This window comes from Drosophila gunungcola, chromosome 3R (genome assembly GCF_025200985.1).
Source record: "Drosophila gunungcola strain Sukarami chromosome 3R, Dgunungcola_SK_2, whole genome shotgun sequence".
Classification (NCBI taxonomy): Eukaryota; Metazoa; Arthropoda; class Insecta; order Diptera; family Drosophilidae; genus Drosophila; species Drosophila gunungcola.
The window spans coordinates 16,297,718-16,316,195 of record NC_069139.1 but is presented as its reverse complement, the minus strand read 5'-3'; the positions used below and the strand labels follow the sequence as shown (position 1 = coordinate 16,316,195).

The 18,478-nt window shown below is 43.0% G+C and overlaps 1 protein-coding gene across 29 annotated transcripts in view; it reads right to left on the bottom strand.

Annotated features, from left to right (window-relative positions):
- Positions 1–298: 298 nt before the first annotated feature.
- LOC128266755 (uncharacterized) overlaps positions 299–18,478 on the bottom strand; it is an 83,200-nt gene continuing 65,020 nt past the window's right edge. For 8 of the 29 annotated variants that reach the window (XR_008269079.1, XR_008269085.1, XR_008269086.1 and 5 more), the window contains 11 exons: positions 17,658–17,843; positions 15,444–15,566; positions 14,180–14,563; positions 13,503–13,846; positions 10,014–12,580; positions 9,357–9,482; positions 8,759–9,020; positions 4,999–5,176; positions 4,770–4,937; positions 3,869–4,710; positions 299–3,023 (listed from right to left, as the gene is read on the bottom strand). Coding sequence is in view for 2 of the 29 variants with exons in the window: in XM_053003481.1 (XP_052859441.1) it covers positions 3,021–3,023; positions 4,579–4,710; positions 4,770–4,937; positions 4,999–5,176; positions 8,759–9,020; positions 9,357–9,482; positions 10,014–12,580; positions 13,503–13,846; positions 14,180–14,563; positions 15,444–15,566; positions 17,658–17,843 (4,473 nt within the window). In the remaining 27 variants the exon portion in view is untranslated. Of the gene's footprint in view, positions 3,024–3,291; positions 3,480–3,868; positions 4,711–4,769; positions 4,938–4,998; positions 5,177–6,256; positions 6,477–8,758; positions 9,021–9,356; positions 9,483–10,013; positions 12,581–13,502; positions 13,847–14,179; positions 14,564–15,443; positions 15,567–17,657; positions 17,844–18,478 lie in introns of those variants that run through there. The other 21 variants (XR_008269096.1, XR_008269083.1, XR_008269088.1 and 18 more) reach the window with 12 other exon arrangements.

Here is an 18,478-nt window from a genome sequence, read left to right as displayed (position 1 = left end):
ACTGCCTTGTTCATTAATGGGGATTTTAAATTTGATTTCAGATGCCAAGCTTAACGTGAAATGAAATTTGGTTTCATTTAAAGTTATACATACCAACTCTGTTCTTGGTTTGATTGAGTAAAACACATATTTTTGCTTTATTAGAAAACAATTTTTAATGAATTTTCTTTTGTTTTGTTCTTTAAAGGTTGCTTTTCATTAAATTTTCTCTTTAGTTTTTCACAATTCAAGTTTCTGTGTTCATCAATATTAATAATGCTCTTCTCTGCAATTTTTAATATAATTTTAGTTTTTGTGGTTTTATTTTGTTTTTACATATTCATTTCACAGTTTATTGTCGTTTCTCGACCTTCGATTGTTGTCGAGATATTAAAATACAATATAAGGTGTCAAGGGCGCCCAGCGAGAGCGCTGACCTTTGCCCTTTAATCAATTTTGTTCAACATTTGCAATAAATGATATATCTTTGTTGTTGATCTTTTTGTGTATCGTGTATTAACGTCGCCTGTCATTCAAATCGAACTTAGTAAATAGCATTTTGTTTCTTGTATTGGTTGCCTTTGAAATAACTTGCCGTAATATATCATTTGCATCATTAACATTTTCTATATGCTTTTGTCTTTGGTGTGTCTTAAATGTAACGAATTCTATAGGAATCCTAATAAGAATTTCTGGTATGACTGTACGGTAGAAATGCCCTTAACGAACTCTTCGCTTTGAAAGCGCCACGGCGCACAAATTTCCTGCAAATTATCTATTCACATGCCAACCGGTTTCGGAAAGGACATTTTAACGTCGAACTTGCCGAAGTTTTTTTTGTATTTCTGTTCTTCCTTTTGCTGGATTGCTGAGTAGTCAAAGCATCTTTGAATGTTTGCTGAAGGAGAGCAGTGGAAACAATAGAAAGATTGAGATAGAGAGAGTTTTATCATAGAAAAGTTCGTATGGGTTTCGTGAAGAGCGGAATGTACAAATCTGATTATCTATAATGTATGTATCTGAGTGTATGTTCCTCTGACTTATATATCGTATAATTAGTTGCTGGAAACCTCGCTGGTAGTTTAACTTTTCTCAAATATCAGAAGCGCGTTATCCTCCTCTTCTGTGTTTCAATGCTTGATGAGCGATTTTTTGGGATTTTTTTGCAGCAACATTTTGAATGCATTTTCCCTGTGTTTCGGCATTTCTTTACGTATTAGTTGTTTAGCGCTGATATAGGAAGCTGCTGCTTGGATGGATATGCACATGTCAATATATTTTTTTAATTTACCTCAATCTGTAAGCTGTAAGCTGTAACTGCAACTGTTTATGTATAGCTGTGTGTATCTGAATGAATGGACGGAAAGGTTCAACTCAATATCCGTAGCCATGAGTGAAAGCAAAAAAAAAGAGCACTAAACAACTGGATAGGAACAATATCTAGGTTTCTCATAATCATATTTATCCCCCTGACCTATGTCCTAATGTATATATAAAAGTTAACTGCTCCCATCCATCATCTGTCTGCAGGCCAGTGATATGTTTGCTTCTCCCCAGGAATGCATTGCAAAATGTTGCCCACATAAATGCCAAAAATATCCCAAATTAACATGCAGTATATTGCAAACTATTTTTGGTTTTCCGTAGCATTTTTTCGTTTCCCATCTATGCTAATGTACGTGTTAGTGATTTTTTGGCAAGCAGGTAACGATTTTTACAGCTCACACTATTAAATTGAAGGTACTTGATGCGTTTTCGAGGCAAGTTGATTGGGAACCAAGGCGACAAACTAACTTTAAAGCGGCCCTAAAAGCGCGTCGAAGTGAAGCGGGGGAAGCTACAACAAAAATGCGATATAGTATATTCATAGAGAGAGATAGTTTTTCTTTGCTCTAAGTTAAATTATACGATACCATTCTGACTCAAATATATATGTGTCCTCATCGCCGACGGCAAAAACTCGTACATTTTGGGGTGGCTGCGGAGTTTAAGCCGTGGCGCAGAGCTAACCAATAGCTATAAAGCCTAAACTCGGGGAAGCGGTAGTTTTGGTAATAGGTAATCCGGATGTAGTGTATATGTAACGTGTGTGGATCCTATGTACAGCTTGAGTTCAGATTTCGCATTATTAAGTTAAACTTGCTCATCTCTCGCTTGGTAAATATTTGTTGTTCTTTTGGTTGTTCGATTAATACATATCTCATATCCCTTTTTAGTTACCTAATCTTAAGCTTTAACTTTATCGGTTTTATCGTAAGTTAGGCTTATTTAAGTGTTAGTGGTTCTTTGCTTGCTTAAACAGTAAATATATTTATGTATATATAGATTTATATATGTATGTATATATACTTAAATAACTCCCTCCTCTGAAAATCTATAACTGCCTTTACTGATTTAGATTTAGCTATTTATTCAATAAACAATTTATATCCTTCAGAGTCTCTGCTCAGGCTAAGGCTTAGGCATGACTGACATTAGCACTTTAACTTTATCCACCTTCTCCTTTGTTTTTTTTTTGTTTTGTTTTTTTTTTGGTATTTTTTTCTTTTAATAATAGTTTTAAGTAATAATAATCGTAGTAATCGTATTACGAAAATAATAGTGATCTTAGGTGTGTAATAAAAATTATTTTAAATATGCATAATTTACAAGTATTCTTTGTCAAATGTTATCTGTTATATATGTGTATATGTATATATAGACTTCCTTTACATTTATCTTTTAGCTGTATTCCGTAGTTATGTTTAATCATTTTGCTGCTCTGCTTGTGTTTTCTGTTCTCGGTTCATTAAATGCATTTGTTTTCATGACTTATAAAAATTAGATATTTCTCTTTTTTTTATAATTTTTGTTTTAGTTCTGTTTGTTGTTGTTCATTTAAAGTCTTCCTTCGCCGTGGAATAGAAAAAAAATAGATGTGGACTTAGCTTAGGCCAGCAACCTGCCGAACGAGGATCGGGCGGCTTCCTGGGATGAGCCGCTGCAGGCTAACCCTTGGTCCTTTGCTATTTGGCTGCCGGGCTGACAGCACGGGCGAATGGTTACTGCAAGGATACAGGGATCGATTAGCATGATAGATTTGGGTGGCGATTTTCTGTGAGTGTGTGTCTGTGTTTGTAATAATTGTTTTCGAAACGGGCAAAGTGGGTTAGTAGCGGTTTTCACTTTTCCTTTTTTTTTTTTTACACTGGAGTTAATTTAATTCCTTGTGGTATTTGATTGTGTAAAATGGCAAAGTGGCGGAATGTTTTGTTTTGAATAGCGGACTGGAGATTAAGCTTGAATTGATTTAAATTGATTGGGTGCACTTACTGAATTCAGTTCAGTTTAGAGTTCGCTTGAATTGAATTGTGCTTGGGTGCTTAAAGTGTTTTCGTTGTTGTGGCTGTTAAAGTAAGCGTTGTTGTGGTTGTTGGTTTGGATGTCGATAGTGTTGGAAACTGTTATTCGCCCGGCTCCTCCATTATGACTGATTCGCCGGCCCAAACAATCGGACGACCCTGGTGTGGTTTCAAAGTTGGGTTGGTAACAGCACTGGGTTTAACGGTTTAAAAGATTTACAAAAGAGCTAGGCCTAGGAATTTTGCTATTTGATTGATGTATATTTTTAACTAGCCAGGATTTGCCATTTTATATTAAGAATGTAGTGGGGTTATTGTGGATTACAAAAGCTATGTTAATTAGTAGTATTGGAAATCAATAAAAAGCAAAAAGTTACATTTCTAACTTAATTAAGTCGGTGTTAAATATAAAGTAAAATGATTTTAAATGTAAGCTGTCAATACTTAACTACTCATGCACTAGAAAAATGCTAAGCAAAACTGTTGAGTGTGTTGTTCGGTTCAATTAAATTGATTTTGATTGGGTAGTTGGGGATAGAGAAACATACCTATATGAGTATTATACGAGTCTATGTGAAAACTACGTTGAAGTGACGGTAACTTTAACGGTAACGGTGATTTATGGTGACTTGCGAAAGGTTATTTTCGTATTAATTTGGTTTGCAGTTTGGTTTTGATTGGATTGCTTTCGATCAACTCTCCATTCAACGTTTAAGTACACAATGCGAATTTTCGTTCTACTTTTGCCTCATTGGTGTGTAGTGTTTGTGTGTGTGTTACCGTGATTTGAATAAGCTTTTCATTTACAGGAGTGCGTATGTACTGTATATTGCTAACTAAAAACAAATGCTTTGATATTGACAATTTTTTCGGTTTAATTTTTGATGTTTTTTTTAAAACTGATTTTTTGAGCTTGGAATTTTTTTTACAGGTTTTTGTGACTGTTTACGCGACAAAGTTGTGTAACTTTTGTTCTTGGTAACTTGCTTTGAACAAAACGTTGAGCTAAATACTATATAAATATATGTTCTGTGTGTAGGATTATATAAATATATGCAAGTGTTTTTGTTTATCAAATTTGCGATTTGCGAAATTTCTATTTTGTGTTTTTGGTTTTTTTTTTTTCGTGTACGAATTGATTTTAAAATATGTTGGTTTTAGTCGAGTTCAGTTTAGTTTAGATCTACAGTTTGAGTGAGTCGAGTGAGGCTATGGATGAGCGCCTAGACCCTAAGCCTATATTAGTGGGACAACTGACCAGAGAGGTGGTGCCAAAGAGCTTGTACCAGCCGATCACGATGTTCGACAGATTCAGATCATCGAGCATTATCTGCGCCACGCCCATAAACACCTTCTTCTCGATGCGTCCGTAATCGCCCCACACGGTTATCTGAGGAATAATCACATAAATTAGCTATGGGGAATCACATCAAATTTAACGAGACCCACCTGTAGTATGCAACCAGTATAGGACTGCTTGAACACCAACTGCTGCTGGTACAGTGGATCCAGAGTTCGTCGCGCCGACGAGGTCTTCATCTTGTCCACACATCTTTTTCCCGACACTAAGTAAACCTTTACGTACGGGGCGGGCAGCATTTTTGACTGGGCTTTTTGCTGAGCGATAAAAAAGGGGTAATGGATCTCCAGCTGATATGGAAGTAACCTGCCGACTTACTTGCAAGCCCCTAGCCCGTATGACCTCCACCTCTAGGCAGCCCTTCTGGTGGCACAGCGATAATTGGATGTCGCCCAGCGAGGGAGCTCCCAGCACCTGGCGGCCCACCAACTGACCCGGTCCGAGGCCATCTACGAACTCATTGAGGGCTCCATCGTTGCGCAACGAGGGGGAGAATCTAAATGTGGGGATTGGGGGCGTTTTGGGTTTTGGACAGGGGGTACATTAAAGAAAGCACTTTAGTACAGCATCGTTGGTGGGTTTTTCTTATCATCTCTCATCTAAAGATATGTTCAATTAAGGTAACATAATTTACACAAAGAAAGGGTTTGGTTTTTGAGAAAGAAAACAAATTTTATACACAGGGAGTTGTAGAAAGACAGTAAATGTTGTAGTTTCAGTTTGTTGTGGTCTGAAATGATTTAGTGTGTGGTTGGGTGAGAGTTGGTGGTACTGAAGGTGACACTGGTGGAGGTGCAGATCATATAGTGGCATGGTGGAGTCACAGTTCGATGGTGGCATGCAAGTGTCTATCGTTCCGCGGAGCAAAAGTGCAGTAAAGGTTAGACTATTTACGATCGGAGTGGCAGAATCCTAAGTCAGCTAAAGAAAGAGAAAGCAGGTTCTCTAGATCTAGCTATCTTTTTCTTTTTTTTTTTTTTGTAGAACAAAGCACTATTAGTGCTCGCCTTAAACTAGTCCCATCAGTTACACACACATCGAAAGGTGAGGTTATCTTTTTTATATACATATATATATATATATATACTATAGATATCGTGAAAATCATAGTTCAAATCAAAGTTACAAAATCACAAGTTATACACATTACAAAAATACACAAACAAGTCGAAGAATCAAACGGAACTCAAGGAAGAAACAGTGGAAAACACTTAGAAAAAATTTACGCAAATGCAGGTTCGCTTTCAGCGGTTTTTAAGGCACACGCACACAGACATCGATTATAAAGAGAGAAAGAGAGAGAGTTGCAGGATGAAATAGTTTCGGAGGAAAGTTGAAGATGGGATCGCCACACAGATTACCATATACAAAAGCCAATGGAGATAGAGTTTTAGATTGAGTTGGACAGTCGGAGAGTGAGAGAAGTGAGAGTCAGAGATTCAGAGATACAAAGACAGAGACAGGAACAGGAACAGAAACAGAGGCAGGCAAGATAGATGTCCCTCAGCCGGAAAGGTAGTATACGCATACTTTTGCTATGGCCAAGGGGCCATACGGATGCGATCGGGAGACTTACGATGAGCCCTCGGAGCTAGTGATCGAGTGAATGCTGCCGGCACTGTAACGGGTCACCGGGGGCACCGGCGGCACCTCCACCGACCGCTGGATGCTGCCCGCCGAGCCGCGCGACTGTCGCTGGTGGTATGGATGTGGTGGTGGTAGTGTGATGTGGTGGTTACCAGCGGAGCTGGTCGAGCCGCCTGGTATTACGAACTGTGCCTGGTATTGCTCTTGTTCTGCCGAAGACAACAATACATATTTATACAGATGTGTGTGCGCGTATATACAGAGGGTTGGGGGTGTGAGATCGCTATCAAATGATCCGATAATTTACAATCTGTAGTGACCCAGAAATATCTAGACATTAAAACCGAAAATAGGAAGTGGCTACACAGTGGGTACAATATACTATTCGAATTTCAGGATTTAATATATCTAGACATTTCTGGACATTTTCATAAATTTAGTATATGGAATTTCTGATATTTTGTACAAGTCAATTTCGATCTGAGTTGCTGATTGCACTTTTATCTCTTCGAAACTCAAAAGTGACTGATGCTGGTCAAGGTGAGATTGCGACGCTGGTTTCTGAATTCTTCATTTTGGATTCTTGACGTTGGGCTCTTGGAAACCAAAAATCTCGAACAGTAAATCCCAAACTTGGGAACCCCGAAAGAGGACAAGACAGAGAAGAGTCGTAAACGGAAATCGGAATACAAACTGAGGGGTAAATCAAGCGAGAACATTAACTGAATAACCATAATAACATAGATCATAGAAAACACATTATATGTATATATATATTTATATATCAGCGAAAAATTATGAAAACTAGTGGCTTAAATGAAAACAATTATTGCGTTATATCACCAAAAACTCAACCCGTTTGGTTGTGTATTATAGTTCTAGTATTTATGAAGTGTTACTTTGAAGCTTTTGTTGTGATATATATTGCACTTTTTTTTTTACACTACATCGTGTGCAATGCGAATTTTGTGGCGGTCTTGTTGGGCCAATATTTCAGATGAACAGTCTGTTTGTTGATAATGCAGCTGTTTTTGTTGCTTATTGTTGTTGTTGTTTTAGTTGTGGATCTTTGTGTGTTGATTGTTGTAGTTGTTGTTGTGGTTGTTGTTGGATGTCTGCTGACTTTCTGTGACAGAGCTCCCTGTATATATACTTAGTTATCCGAGTCAATTGCGCAAAACATAATCGAACTGAAGTGGAGCTTTGCGGGAGGTAGATGATAAACATTAGTTCGCTGACTGGGGATCGAAGATTTCAGCCTGATGATGTTTAATTCTTTTCTTTGGGGAGACTGCCTGGATGTGTGGAAAAACTCCGTGGTGGGGGATCAATGCCGGTTGACTCTTACCGCTTACAACAAAGTGCCGTAGCTGAAGCCGAATCACAAGCTTTAGCTATGGCGGTAACTTATCGAGTGAGGCTGCAATAGAGTGGTAGTAGCTGGTATGTCGAGTACGAGTGGTTACGGTAGTATATAAGTAGGTATAGGTTGGCTTAACTCAATGCATGCAAATCGAACAGAACGCTAGGAATAAATGTTGTGTGGGTTATACAAAATGGCATTAGCAATCGGTACGGGTTGGTTAGTAAAAGTATATTAAGTATGCTGCTACGAAAGTAAAATGCATATGGGGCGCACCCACACCGCCGCACACAGTGGGTGCGATAAGTGTGTGCCGCGTGTTTCGCACAGCCAAAAGCTTTGCTCAGTTTCCGGCATTTTTTTTTGGGAAAAATGTCTAATGGGCAAAGCTTTCGGTGTGCCCCGCTTCGTTTTGGGGGATTCCCCCTGCTTGGGGGATTCCCTTTGTAAGCCTAAAAATACGTATCGACTTTGGATTGTTTGTTGGTTTTTGGTTTGGTTTAGTTGGGTTGTTCTGGTTCTGGTTGTTTTTGGTTTGTTTGCTTTGGTTTGTTGCGCCTGACTTATCAAGGAAGTCGGGAAATAATAAATCAAGATAACGGGAGAAGGCGGGCGATTTGTTTACGGTTAAAATTACATTTACAGTAGGTCATGCCTGCGAAAAAAAGAGAGAGAGAGAGAGCTTTGGCTGAAGCTTTGGCAAAAAGCGCGCGCGAAAAATCAGAGAGCAAAGTGAATGAAAAGCTTTTACATCTAGGGATATTTAAGGACTAACATCCTGTGTGCTGAACGAGGATTGGTTTTTGGGAGGGGTTTCTGTTACCGATACTGTACTGTTATCGGGTTCTTTTACGTTTTACGCTTTACGTTTCACGTTAACTGCTGCGTTTCTGGGCCGACTAATGTTTATCATCTCAATCGACAGCCTAACAGGCTAGTATTGGGTCAACTCTTTTCAGAGTTTTTAATTACTTCTTTCTCTTCAAAAAGGCAACTTAAAACCAAAAAGAAAGTCACAAAACGATAATCAACCAAAAAGAACTGATAGCATAGCTTAGAGAGTAGAGTAGTAGTAGTTAGAGTAGAGAGAGAAGATAGATTGGAATAGAAATTTGGACTTGTGCGCACCTTTCCCCGCCGGCGCCATCGCCGAAGAACTGCTCGATGGCGTCCGCCTCCGAGGACGAGCCGCGGGACAGGCCGCCCCCACCGCCGGCGCCTGCTGAACCGCCGGCGCCACTGGCACCACCACCGCCGGCACCGGCACCGCCGAGGCTAACGCCGCCGCTGCGCAGCTCCCGCGTGATATCGCCGGGCAGCACCTCTTCGCTGCGGTGCACCGTGAACGAGTTCTTACCCTTCTTTCCAAAGCCCATACGTCTTTTACGACCTTCGAGTACGGCATTTTACACAGTTTTAGTTTTCTTAGTTTTACTATATATATCGGTTAGTTTGGGTTAGCTTGGCTATGGTTATGACTATGAGGTTAGTATAAGGCAACGAAAAATCGAATGGCAAAGCAATGGACATGATTCCACGAAAAAAAAAGACGACAGATGGATATGCTCCAGCCGGCTTTCAAATTCCGGACCAAGCCTACGATGCTACGAATAACTGGTCAAATGATCAACTGACTGATTGATTGACTGGCTGACTGAGCAACACAAGGCAACGGAACGAGAACGGTAAACGAGCGCAAACAGAGAACGGAACAAAATCACCCTACCTGTGGCCGAAAGTTGCGATGTGGAGTTCGACTTCTTGCCCATACCGCTGCCTCCTTTGGGGGATCGCTCCTGGTCGACGCCGCCGCCCTTCTTGCGGTCGTTCGCTGTGTCCGAGAGGCTGCCATCTATGGGTTATTATGAGATAGATTATTTAACGAAAATAAAGTTATAAATGTTTGTAAAAAAGCTTTTGTGTTTATGTTTACATATCTCTCTATTTTATGCAGAATATAAATATTAAGAATTCGATGCGAGAAAATGTTTAGAGTAAGTCCCTAACCCCGATCAGGATAATACAATTTATAAGAGAGTGGGGGACATACATCTCCAAAGACAAATTACAACGCACGGTTTCATTATACGCATGTTCATGCATTAAGTAAGAAGGATGTCTCTAGAAGGCGCATCAAAAAGAGTAATAAGTTTAACAAGAATCATTTACCATTTGGATACATTATAAATTCTTGTTTTCTTAACAATTATTATTGCGGTTGATGATAAATACTTAAAAATTCAGTACTAAAGTTAAATTTGCAAGTATATTTAATTTAAAATGTCATAACTTGTTTATTTGAAATTGAAACTTTAGTTAAATTATTGGGTTGTGCTCAAATAAACACTGGAAGAATGTGGAACCGGTATACCCATTTACTCACCGACTTTATCTTCGGCACCAACACCCTCCGCTGACTTGGAGCCGCCCGTCTCCTCAGCTCCATTCTTGTCCTTGTCGTACTCGCTAAAGTCATCGTCCAACATCGCATCAATGGCATCCCAGTCGATTGCGTCCAGCGGAGCATCCGCGTCCGCATCCGCATCAGCATTTGCGTTCGTTGTTGTTGCGTTTGGTTCGTTCGTGTTATTCGTTGTTGTTGGATTTATGGCAGTTGTTGTAGCATTTGTTGTTGTTGTTGCGGTTGTCGTTGTCGCCGCATTCGTTGCATTCGACGATGTTGTGGTTGTTGTTGTTAATGTTGTTGTTGTATTTGTGATCAGATTTGTGCATGTATTTGGTGGTTGTTGTTGTGATTGTTGTTGTGTGGCGTCAAGCGTCAGGTTGTTGGCGTCATTGTTGGTGTTTGTGTATTGTTGTGGTTGTTGTTGTTGTGGTGTTGATGATGGGGCACGTTTGTTGTTATTGGGTGATCCATGAAGTTGTTGTTGTTGTTGTGGTTGGGGATTTGCAAAAGAGGAAGAAGAAGCATTATTAGCATTAGTACCACCGACGACAAGATGCCCAGCAGCGGCAGCAGATGTTGCACCACCGCTCCCACTACTAGATTTCGTCAGCTGCTCCGATGCCATCATCGATCCGCTGTTGGCGGTGGTGCCTTCTTTCCCTTTTTGCCTAACTGATTGTTGTTGTTGTTGTAGTTGTTGTTGATTGTGACTATGGCTAACACTAACACTACTCGCTTGACTATTGTGGTGGTTGGTGTGTTGGTGGTTGCTATTGTGTGTAGTACTGGTACTGGTAGTGTTGTGTGCACCACCGCTACCCATTCCGTTGCCCTGATCCATTCCCGCTGCCGCAGCGTTCAAGTCCATCCCCGAACCAGGCTCCATTGGTGAAAAGTTGTGGGCATTTTGCGCGCTTGGTGGATGCGGCAGATTCCGTCGGCGCTTCAAGTATGGAGCCGCTGGTCCGTACAGCTTCTGTTGGCTGGTTCGCTGCAAGTCCAGCGACATGTGGTGCCTGGCATCTGCCAATCCACGCTGCCGATGTGCCCCCCGGAAGAGGGATGGGGCCACCCCACGTCGCGTCCAGCCCACATCCGAGTCGTAGGTAATGGTAACAATCTTGTCATCGGTTACCAGGAAATGCGAGTGACTCAACGGATGGCTGGCATCCACATTGGCGCCCATATACGACTGCCGGATATTGGTCTCCGATCCATATCGACGAGACATCGCCGCCGCCGTTGGTGAATGGGCATACGGGTTGGGATGTGGATAGGGGTAGTCCGCCGAGGAGGGCATCACCTCGTCCTCGTATCGTATGCGTCGGCGACCCCAGCTCTTCGTGTGCAGATCATCGTAGTCCAGGGATCGCGACTGACCCTCGTGGAAGAGTCGCCTTCGCTCCAGCTTTGGCTTCTTCAGTATCGAAGTGGGTTGCGCCTTGGCCTCTGAGATGGGAACCGCAGCCACCAGGGCGTCTTCGCTCAGTTGTCGCGACAGGCGAAGCACCGATTGCGTGGGTGGCGGGGCTGGCGTCGCCATTTGACCCCTGGCACGCCGATGGGCATTCGGGGTGGGCGTGTGCACGTGGTAGGTGGGCACCACGCCCAGGTTTAGCTGCGGCCCCGTCAATCCGCCCAGAAAGTGCTGATCCACACACTCGCCGCACATTGCTGGGTCCGATGACGGAGGCAGGTGGTCACCACCTGCTCCGACTGCATACGGATACCCCATGGGCTGGTGCTGGGGATGGGGATGGGCATCCGCCAGACAGCAGGGATCCGGGCAGGCGCCAATCGCCAGACCGGCGGTGGTCAGGTGCAGCGTGTGGTGCGTCGACAGCACCACTGGCTGACTTCCATTTTGGCAGTGACTGCAGCTCTTGTCCTGATGGTCGCGCACATAGCCAACCAACGAACTGGGCGTCGTGGAGGCGTGGTCGTGGGCGTGGACGCCTGAGGGCGAGGAGCTGCGGAAGAGATTCGTGATGGGCGTGGTTATGCGCTTGAATTGCTCAAAGCTGGGCAGCAGCGGCAGCGGATAGGCAGCGGCGGTGGCTTGTTGTACGTTCGGTTTCTGTCCGTTGGACCGTCGTGGTGGAAAGATGTCGATAGCGAATGGCGGTGGCAAATGAGGCGATGGCGAATAGAAGGCGGAATATGGATGCAAATGGGGATCGAGTGGCTCCATCATCATCATCTCCTCGGCCATGGTGCCGGGTTCCACGAAGAACTGCTCCACCAACTGGCCGCTGTTGGCATCGGTCACCAGCACCTGATGTGGTGCCATTCCGATTCCGGCTGAAATGGGTGGGGAGTCTGCCGCCGCCAGTGCAGCCAACTGTTGCAGTTGCTCCAACTGCTCCAGCAACACCAGTTGCTGGGCACCACCCGCCGGCAGATAGTCGCAGTCATCCACCTCGATAGTGTTGGCCCTTCCGGGCTCCGCGTGGTGTAGCCGCAGTCCGGTGATAGGTTCGCCTCCAGATCCGCTGAGCAAACTATTGCGGACGCCAAAGAGATTGCGCCAGTTGCGGGGGAAGCTAACGGTTATTGCGGGCAACGGTAACGGGTGGTATCGGGTGGTAACGGTTGGCAGCGGTGGTTGGTGGTTTGTGGTGAAAACATTTTTTTTAGTTTTGGGGCATGCAAAGTGTGGGACGGGGACAATGTGAATGTCATAAACCATACCCAATGAGCGTGATGTTTTAAAAAACAGCGCTCGGCGTGTGGTGAGTTTTGAGTGTGTGGTGGGTTAGATGTTGTTGTTGAACAATTAAAAAGGCACATACGAGGGAAGAGAACGAACAACGTCCGAGGTCAGCGTTTGGTTCGTGGTGAGTGGACACGTTGGTGTCGTGTGTGTTGGCGATTTTTGTGGTGAGTTTTGGTGTGTTGTTGAGTTTTGTGGTGAGTGGTTGGCGTGTAAGCGTGTGGTGAGCACAGCACGCGAGAGAAGCATTCAAACACAAACACAAAGAGAGTACGCGCGGCGAGAGCGACGTTGTTGATTGTAGTTGAGATTTTCATATAGATTTGATTTTTATTTGAGCGGTTTGGTTTTGTCGGTTAGTTTGGCAAACGCAAAAAAGTAAATGCAGAAAAGAAACTTTATGTTTTCGCTATCGCTTTTCGTTGGTTTCAGTGTGCGTATCAGGGTATTGACGTATCTGTGTGTGTGTGTGTTAAAGAGATTGTTGGGCGGTAAGCGCGCCGATTCTGATTCCGATCATGTTTGAATACCGATTCTAATTTTTAGCCTAATTCAGGGGAATTTCGGATTTTGCTCACACCTACTACTTAGAAAACAAATGTGGAGTGATAGCAATTTTCGTGCGGCCCAGAGCGGAATTTCAGCGTAATTTTGGCAGCATAGCTTGGCTTATTTAGCTAATGGCTAATGGCTTTGGCTCGACTGGGCACTCCTCCCTTCTCCAACCTCTCCTCAGCCCGCCGACCACTTACCTGAGTCCGCGGGAGGTGCGGGGTCGCTCCGACTGCGTGGAGAAGGCGCTGGAGGTCACACTGACTACTGACTCCATATCCGAGTCTCCGAACTCTCCCATGAAGTCCTTGTCCGGCGACAGCGAGTGCCGCGGGCGCATGCGCGCATCCATCGACTGCAGGTCGCTGTCGGACAGTCCCGTGTAGTGGCGCTCCCAGCCGCCCATTCCGGTGCTGCGGTAAGTGGCTTGGTGGTGTGGCTGCCGTGTGCGGTGCCGTCCAAAGCGACCGCCCGACGCCAGCCGCTCGTCGAAATCCTGCCCAAGGCGGTCCCGCAACATGGCACTGCGAGAGGTCTGCGGCACCTGCGGTGGGAATAGAGAAAACGGGGTAAGTTTTCAGAAGTTAAATAAATAAATAAAATAAATCTTAGCTTTAAGCTTTTAATGCTCGCTCCTTGCTTACACGGTAAGTAAAATCCGATTTTCAAAACAAAAAAGTATTAGCAAAATAAGATAAAATATCTAACTATAAATATCTAAATATCTAAAAATATCTATATATCTAAATTTAACTTCTCATAACTCCCTAGATTTTATTTTTTTGTGTTGGGTTAATATTGGATTTGTTGACTTACGTGCTTTGGAATTCTAATTACTATTTACCTTTCATGCGTTGAATAATACTTTTAGAATTACCTGTGGCAGTTGCCTCTTTTTCGGTGATCCTGTGGGCGTGGCTGTGGCCGAGCGCGATTGGAACCGCTGCTGCTGCGAGGCAGCCGCCGCCGCTGAGGTGGCACCACCCGGACCCTGGTAAACCGATGGGGCGTTGGGCGAGCCGTGAACTGGAAGCACTGGATAGTCTATGTAGCGGTCGTCGGGCGGCGAGAGGGAGCCCCGCCGGGGACTGGTGCTCCTGTAGCCGTAAGCGGATCCGCCGGAGGGCACACCTCCGCTGCTGTGGTAACCGTCGCTGGGTGCCGCCGAGTGACTGCGCTGGCTAAGGCTCATGCCACCGGGACCGATGGTCGAGCCGACACCATTACCACCTCCGCGACGATAGTAGCCGGTGGCAGAGGCCTGTGTGTGGTGGTGCATCGGGTTGTGGCATGGAAAGTAGAGTGTGGTTTAGTGGTGCACCCTTCGGACCGAAGCTCAGTGATCCCCGCACACAGGGGGGACCAGGGATTCTTCTGACAAACATTCGGATTAGACCTTACTGACTAGGCATGTGAGTGGTTCTGGGTGGTCGAGTGGTTCTGAGTCAGGCATTAACAGTGTGCATGGTCTTTTGTGTGTCTGGGAGTGTTTTGTGTCTTTGATTAACTGGTTTTACTGCAAATTCTACTGGAACATTAATACAAACAGCTTCATATATATATATGGTTAAACGTAGGTACTGAGTTAAGAGTCAAGAGAGCAAGAGATAAAGAGCCATACAAATTGTAAAAAAAAAATACACTTTCGAAACGAAATCAATTAAAATACAATCAAAACCGCAAGCGGCTTGTTAGATTATTAGTGGGTTAATCGGTTAGTTAGGTTACGTAAAAGATTAGCATAAACTCTGAATTGAAAGTGCAGTAAGTTGGCAGTGGTTTTGGTCTAACTAAACTAGCTATACTTGTGGGGTTGAGAATGGTCAATAAATGTACTGGACTGATTATTATTTGGTGAGTCAAAGTAGTAAAAAAAAATATGCCCTATATTTTATGACCTTATAAATTGATGAGCACTTCTTAAAGTCCTTCATAAGTATTCTTGGTGACGTTAAAATTTGGTAAAGATAAATATGCTATCTTTAATGAGTTTAGACATTGTAAGCCCCTATTTTAAATGCTGGACTTAAGCGAATGTCGACAACTCTTGAAGTGTTTTCGCTGTCTGTACTGTTATGTTTGTTTGGCCTTACTTTTGGCCACTTAGTTGGGTAGTTCGTTAATTTAGCTTGGGTGCAAACCTGATTGTGGTAACTTTGTCCAATGCCAGATACTGTGCGGTAGTCGCGGGCCACCATCCCGGCCACCCGTTTGCGGCCCTGGGGCGACATGTCACGTCTGGACCGACGCTCGTTTAAATCGAGCTGGATTGTCGTGTTCGGGAATTGGAGTGGAGCGGGACGAAAGGGTTTTCAACGGGATGGGGGTGGTTCGGTTTTTGCGGGGTTTGAAGTGAGTTGTTAGAATTAAGAGAAAAAGAAGGAGTAGATAATAGAGAAATTTACATATGATCAAAATGAACGGAGAGTCTGGAGAACGGTGTGAAGGTGTTTGAAAGTGTGTGGAATATCAAATATTGCGTTTGGATATTGGCCTCTTACATTGTGTTTGTGTGTGAGTATCCCTGGGTTTCGGAATTCAATTGGTTTTCTGGTGTTTTTCGGGGTCTGTGTTCGGTTAACTCAACTCACATCAAGTATACGCAATGCTACACAATTAAAGTTACAAGGTGAAGCCACAAGGAAAGCAGGACAGGCAGTTCACAGGTGCTAAGTGATGGGTAGATGGGCAAAAGCGATTCTCTAATACGGCATGCAAAAGCGGTTTTTAAGTGCTCTTCAATGACAGTTCGATCGTGGAGCTTATGACAGGGAGACGTAGATAGTTCTTTTTAAAGACAGCCTTGGGCAGTATGTGTTCTCAAGTTTGGGCTTACACGGATTCTTAACTTAAGACATTCGGCTTATTAAACTTAGACTAAATTAACTTTCATCTTAAATGCAATAGTAATAGATATCGTTGGCTGAAAAGACGCGACCAAGCCGAGCTTGGATTCGTTCGGGTTTTAGTACTGAAAGTTAGTAGAACGACAGTTTTAGGCTTCGAAGAGATAGAGTCAGTAGATCAAGGGAGAGAGAGAAAAATTTAACACACGCACAACCAAACAACGACACCAATTAGTTGAATAAAAGTTTCAAACGAACTCAAAACATCATGATAACCAAAATACTTTTGTACAATTGCTGGGAGGTATGTGGTGTCCCGTATTGGCCAAAAACATGAACAGTCGGCAACGGTCCGATTCTGTCCTTCCGACCATGAACCAGTTAGAGTGTGTGACTGTGTTGGTAGTTCTAGTATCTGTGTTTGTGGCATGCGAATTGAGAATTGAGAACTGATAACTGACAGGAACAGGAACTGGAACCGCAATGGAGCCCTCTGATGGAGCGCTCACACGATGGCTTTGTGTGAGCTATTCTTTTTGTTTGCGATTGCTGTGCTGATGATGGCCAACGAGTTGTCTGGCTGATGGTGATGATGCTTATGCTGATGCTGCTCATGGCATGTGAAGTGTGAGTTACAGATAGAAAAAAGCACACACACATAGAGAGAGAGAGAGAGAGAGAGCGAGAGATAATAAACTATAGGAGCCCAAGTAAGCATACTATGCAAGCACCAAAAGCATTTGTGACGTAACGATGACTGTATACTCTTACTTTAAAAAAGAGCGTTAAAAACAACCAAGTTGAATTAGGAAAATAACTAATTGGCAATTTTTTAATTATTTTGTTAAGTTAATAACTCTTTCATTTTTATAGGCTGTTGAAAAACAGCTTGGAAAATAACTAATCTAATGTATCATTAAATGAAGAATCATTTCATACACACATTAACAAAGGCAGTTCAAGGGTCTAATTTAATACCTAAGCTATAATCATTATAAGTCAATCATCTATAGAGAACTTAAACTTTTAAAATCTTGTTGTATATTTTCGCAATCATTTTATTTGGCAACCAATTCCTTAGCCAAAGTATACAGTCTTTTTTGTTTGGTTTTTATATTTTTGTACCCTTAAACCAGCGTCAAATGCTTTGTGGGCATACATGAGTGTGGGAGTGGGCGGCAAAGTGGGCAGAAGTGTTTGCATGTATGTAGCAAGTGGCAAGCTGCGATTGAAGTCTAATGTATGCATGTGTGGGTGTCTCTGGTGTCCCACTCCTGTTTACTGTCAGTTGTTTTTGCTTGGTTTCATCCTCCCCTTATTTCTCCGTGTGTACTATATACATTTGTATAAAATAATAAATTTGATTCAATTTCAGTAGCTTCTTCTGCTTCTGTTTTGGCGTGTGCCTAGTGTATGGTTACTCTGATAATGTTGTTGTTATTCAGGCTGTTGTTGTTGTTGTTAAAGTTGTTTGTTTGAAGTTGTTGTGGTGGTTGCTCTGGTTTTTACCTCTAGCAGGGGCGGCGGACTCGATGAGCTGCCCATCGACGAGATGCTGGCCCCGGGCGTCATTCCATCGATGTCGCAGTCGGACGTCGTGTCCGAATCGCTCAGACGCGACATGGTGCTCGGCGGTGATAAATGATCTGTCGGTGTCAGTATCAGGCCGTCCACATCGCTGCCCTCGTCTCGTAACTGTTTTCGTTGTTGGTTTGGTTGTTGTTATGGTTGTTGTTTACGTGGTTGTTGTCATAAATTTTGCGTCGCAATTTTGTATGGGTAACGGAACGAAACGCACGTGTTGTTTTTGTTGATGTTGTTGGTAATGGTGGTTGGTGTTTTTTGGGTGGAGATGTATTGGCGGGTGCACGACAAAAAACCAACGAATAAAATAAACAGATTATGACAATGCTGAGTTAATAATTTTGTTCAAACCGGGAAGCTGCTGCGGGGGGTTGAGGGTGGGTAAAGGATGTTACCAGGTCCGTTTTGGCTTTCACAATCACAAAATTTACTCAAAGGTAGGGACTTTAAATTGTCTTATATTAAAAATGTTTCTGAAAATCTATCCAAACTTGTGAAAGTGAAAACCTTAACAGCCCAAACATCGATTTTTACAAATACAAATTTTAAAACACAAAAAAACGAGAACATTTTCCATTTTTTAAACCAGATATGTGTTAAGTTTTTCGCTCGCCAAAACTTCGTTTGTGGATCTGAACCTGAACTCTTTTTGTTCCCATAGTGTTTAGGTGTTAGCCAACACTTATGCTACAACCAGGAAAAGGAATCGAACGAACGCAAAATGGAAACCAAATGAACAAACTTAA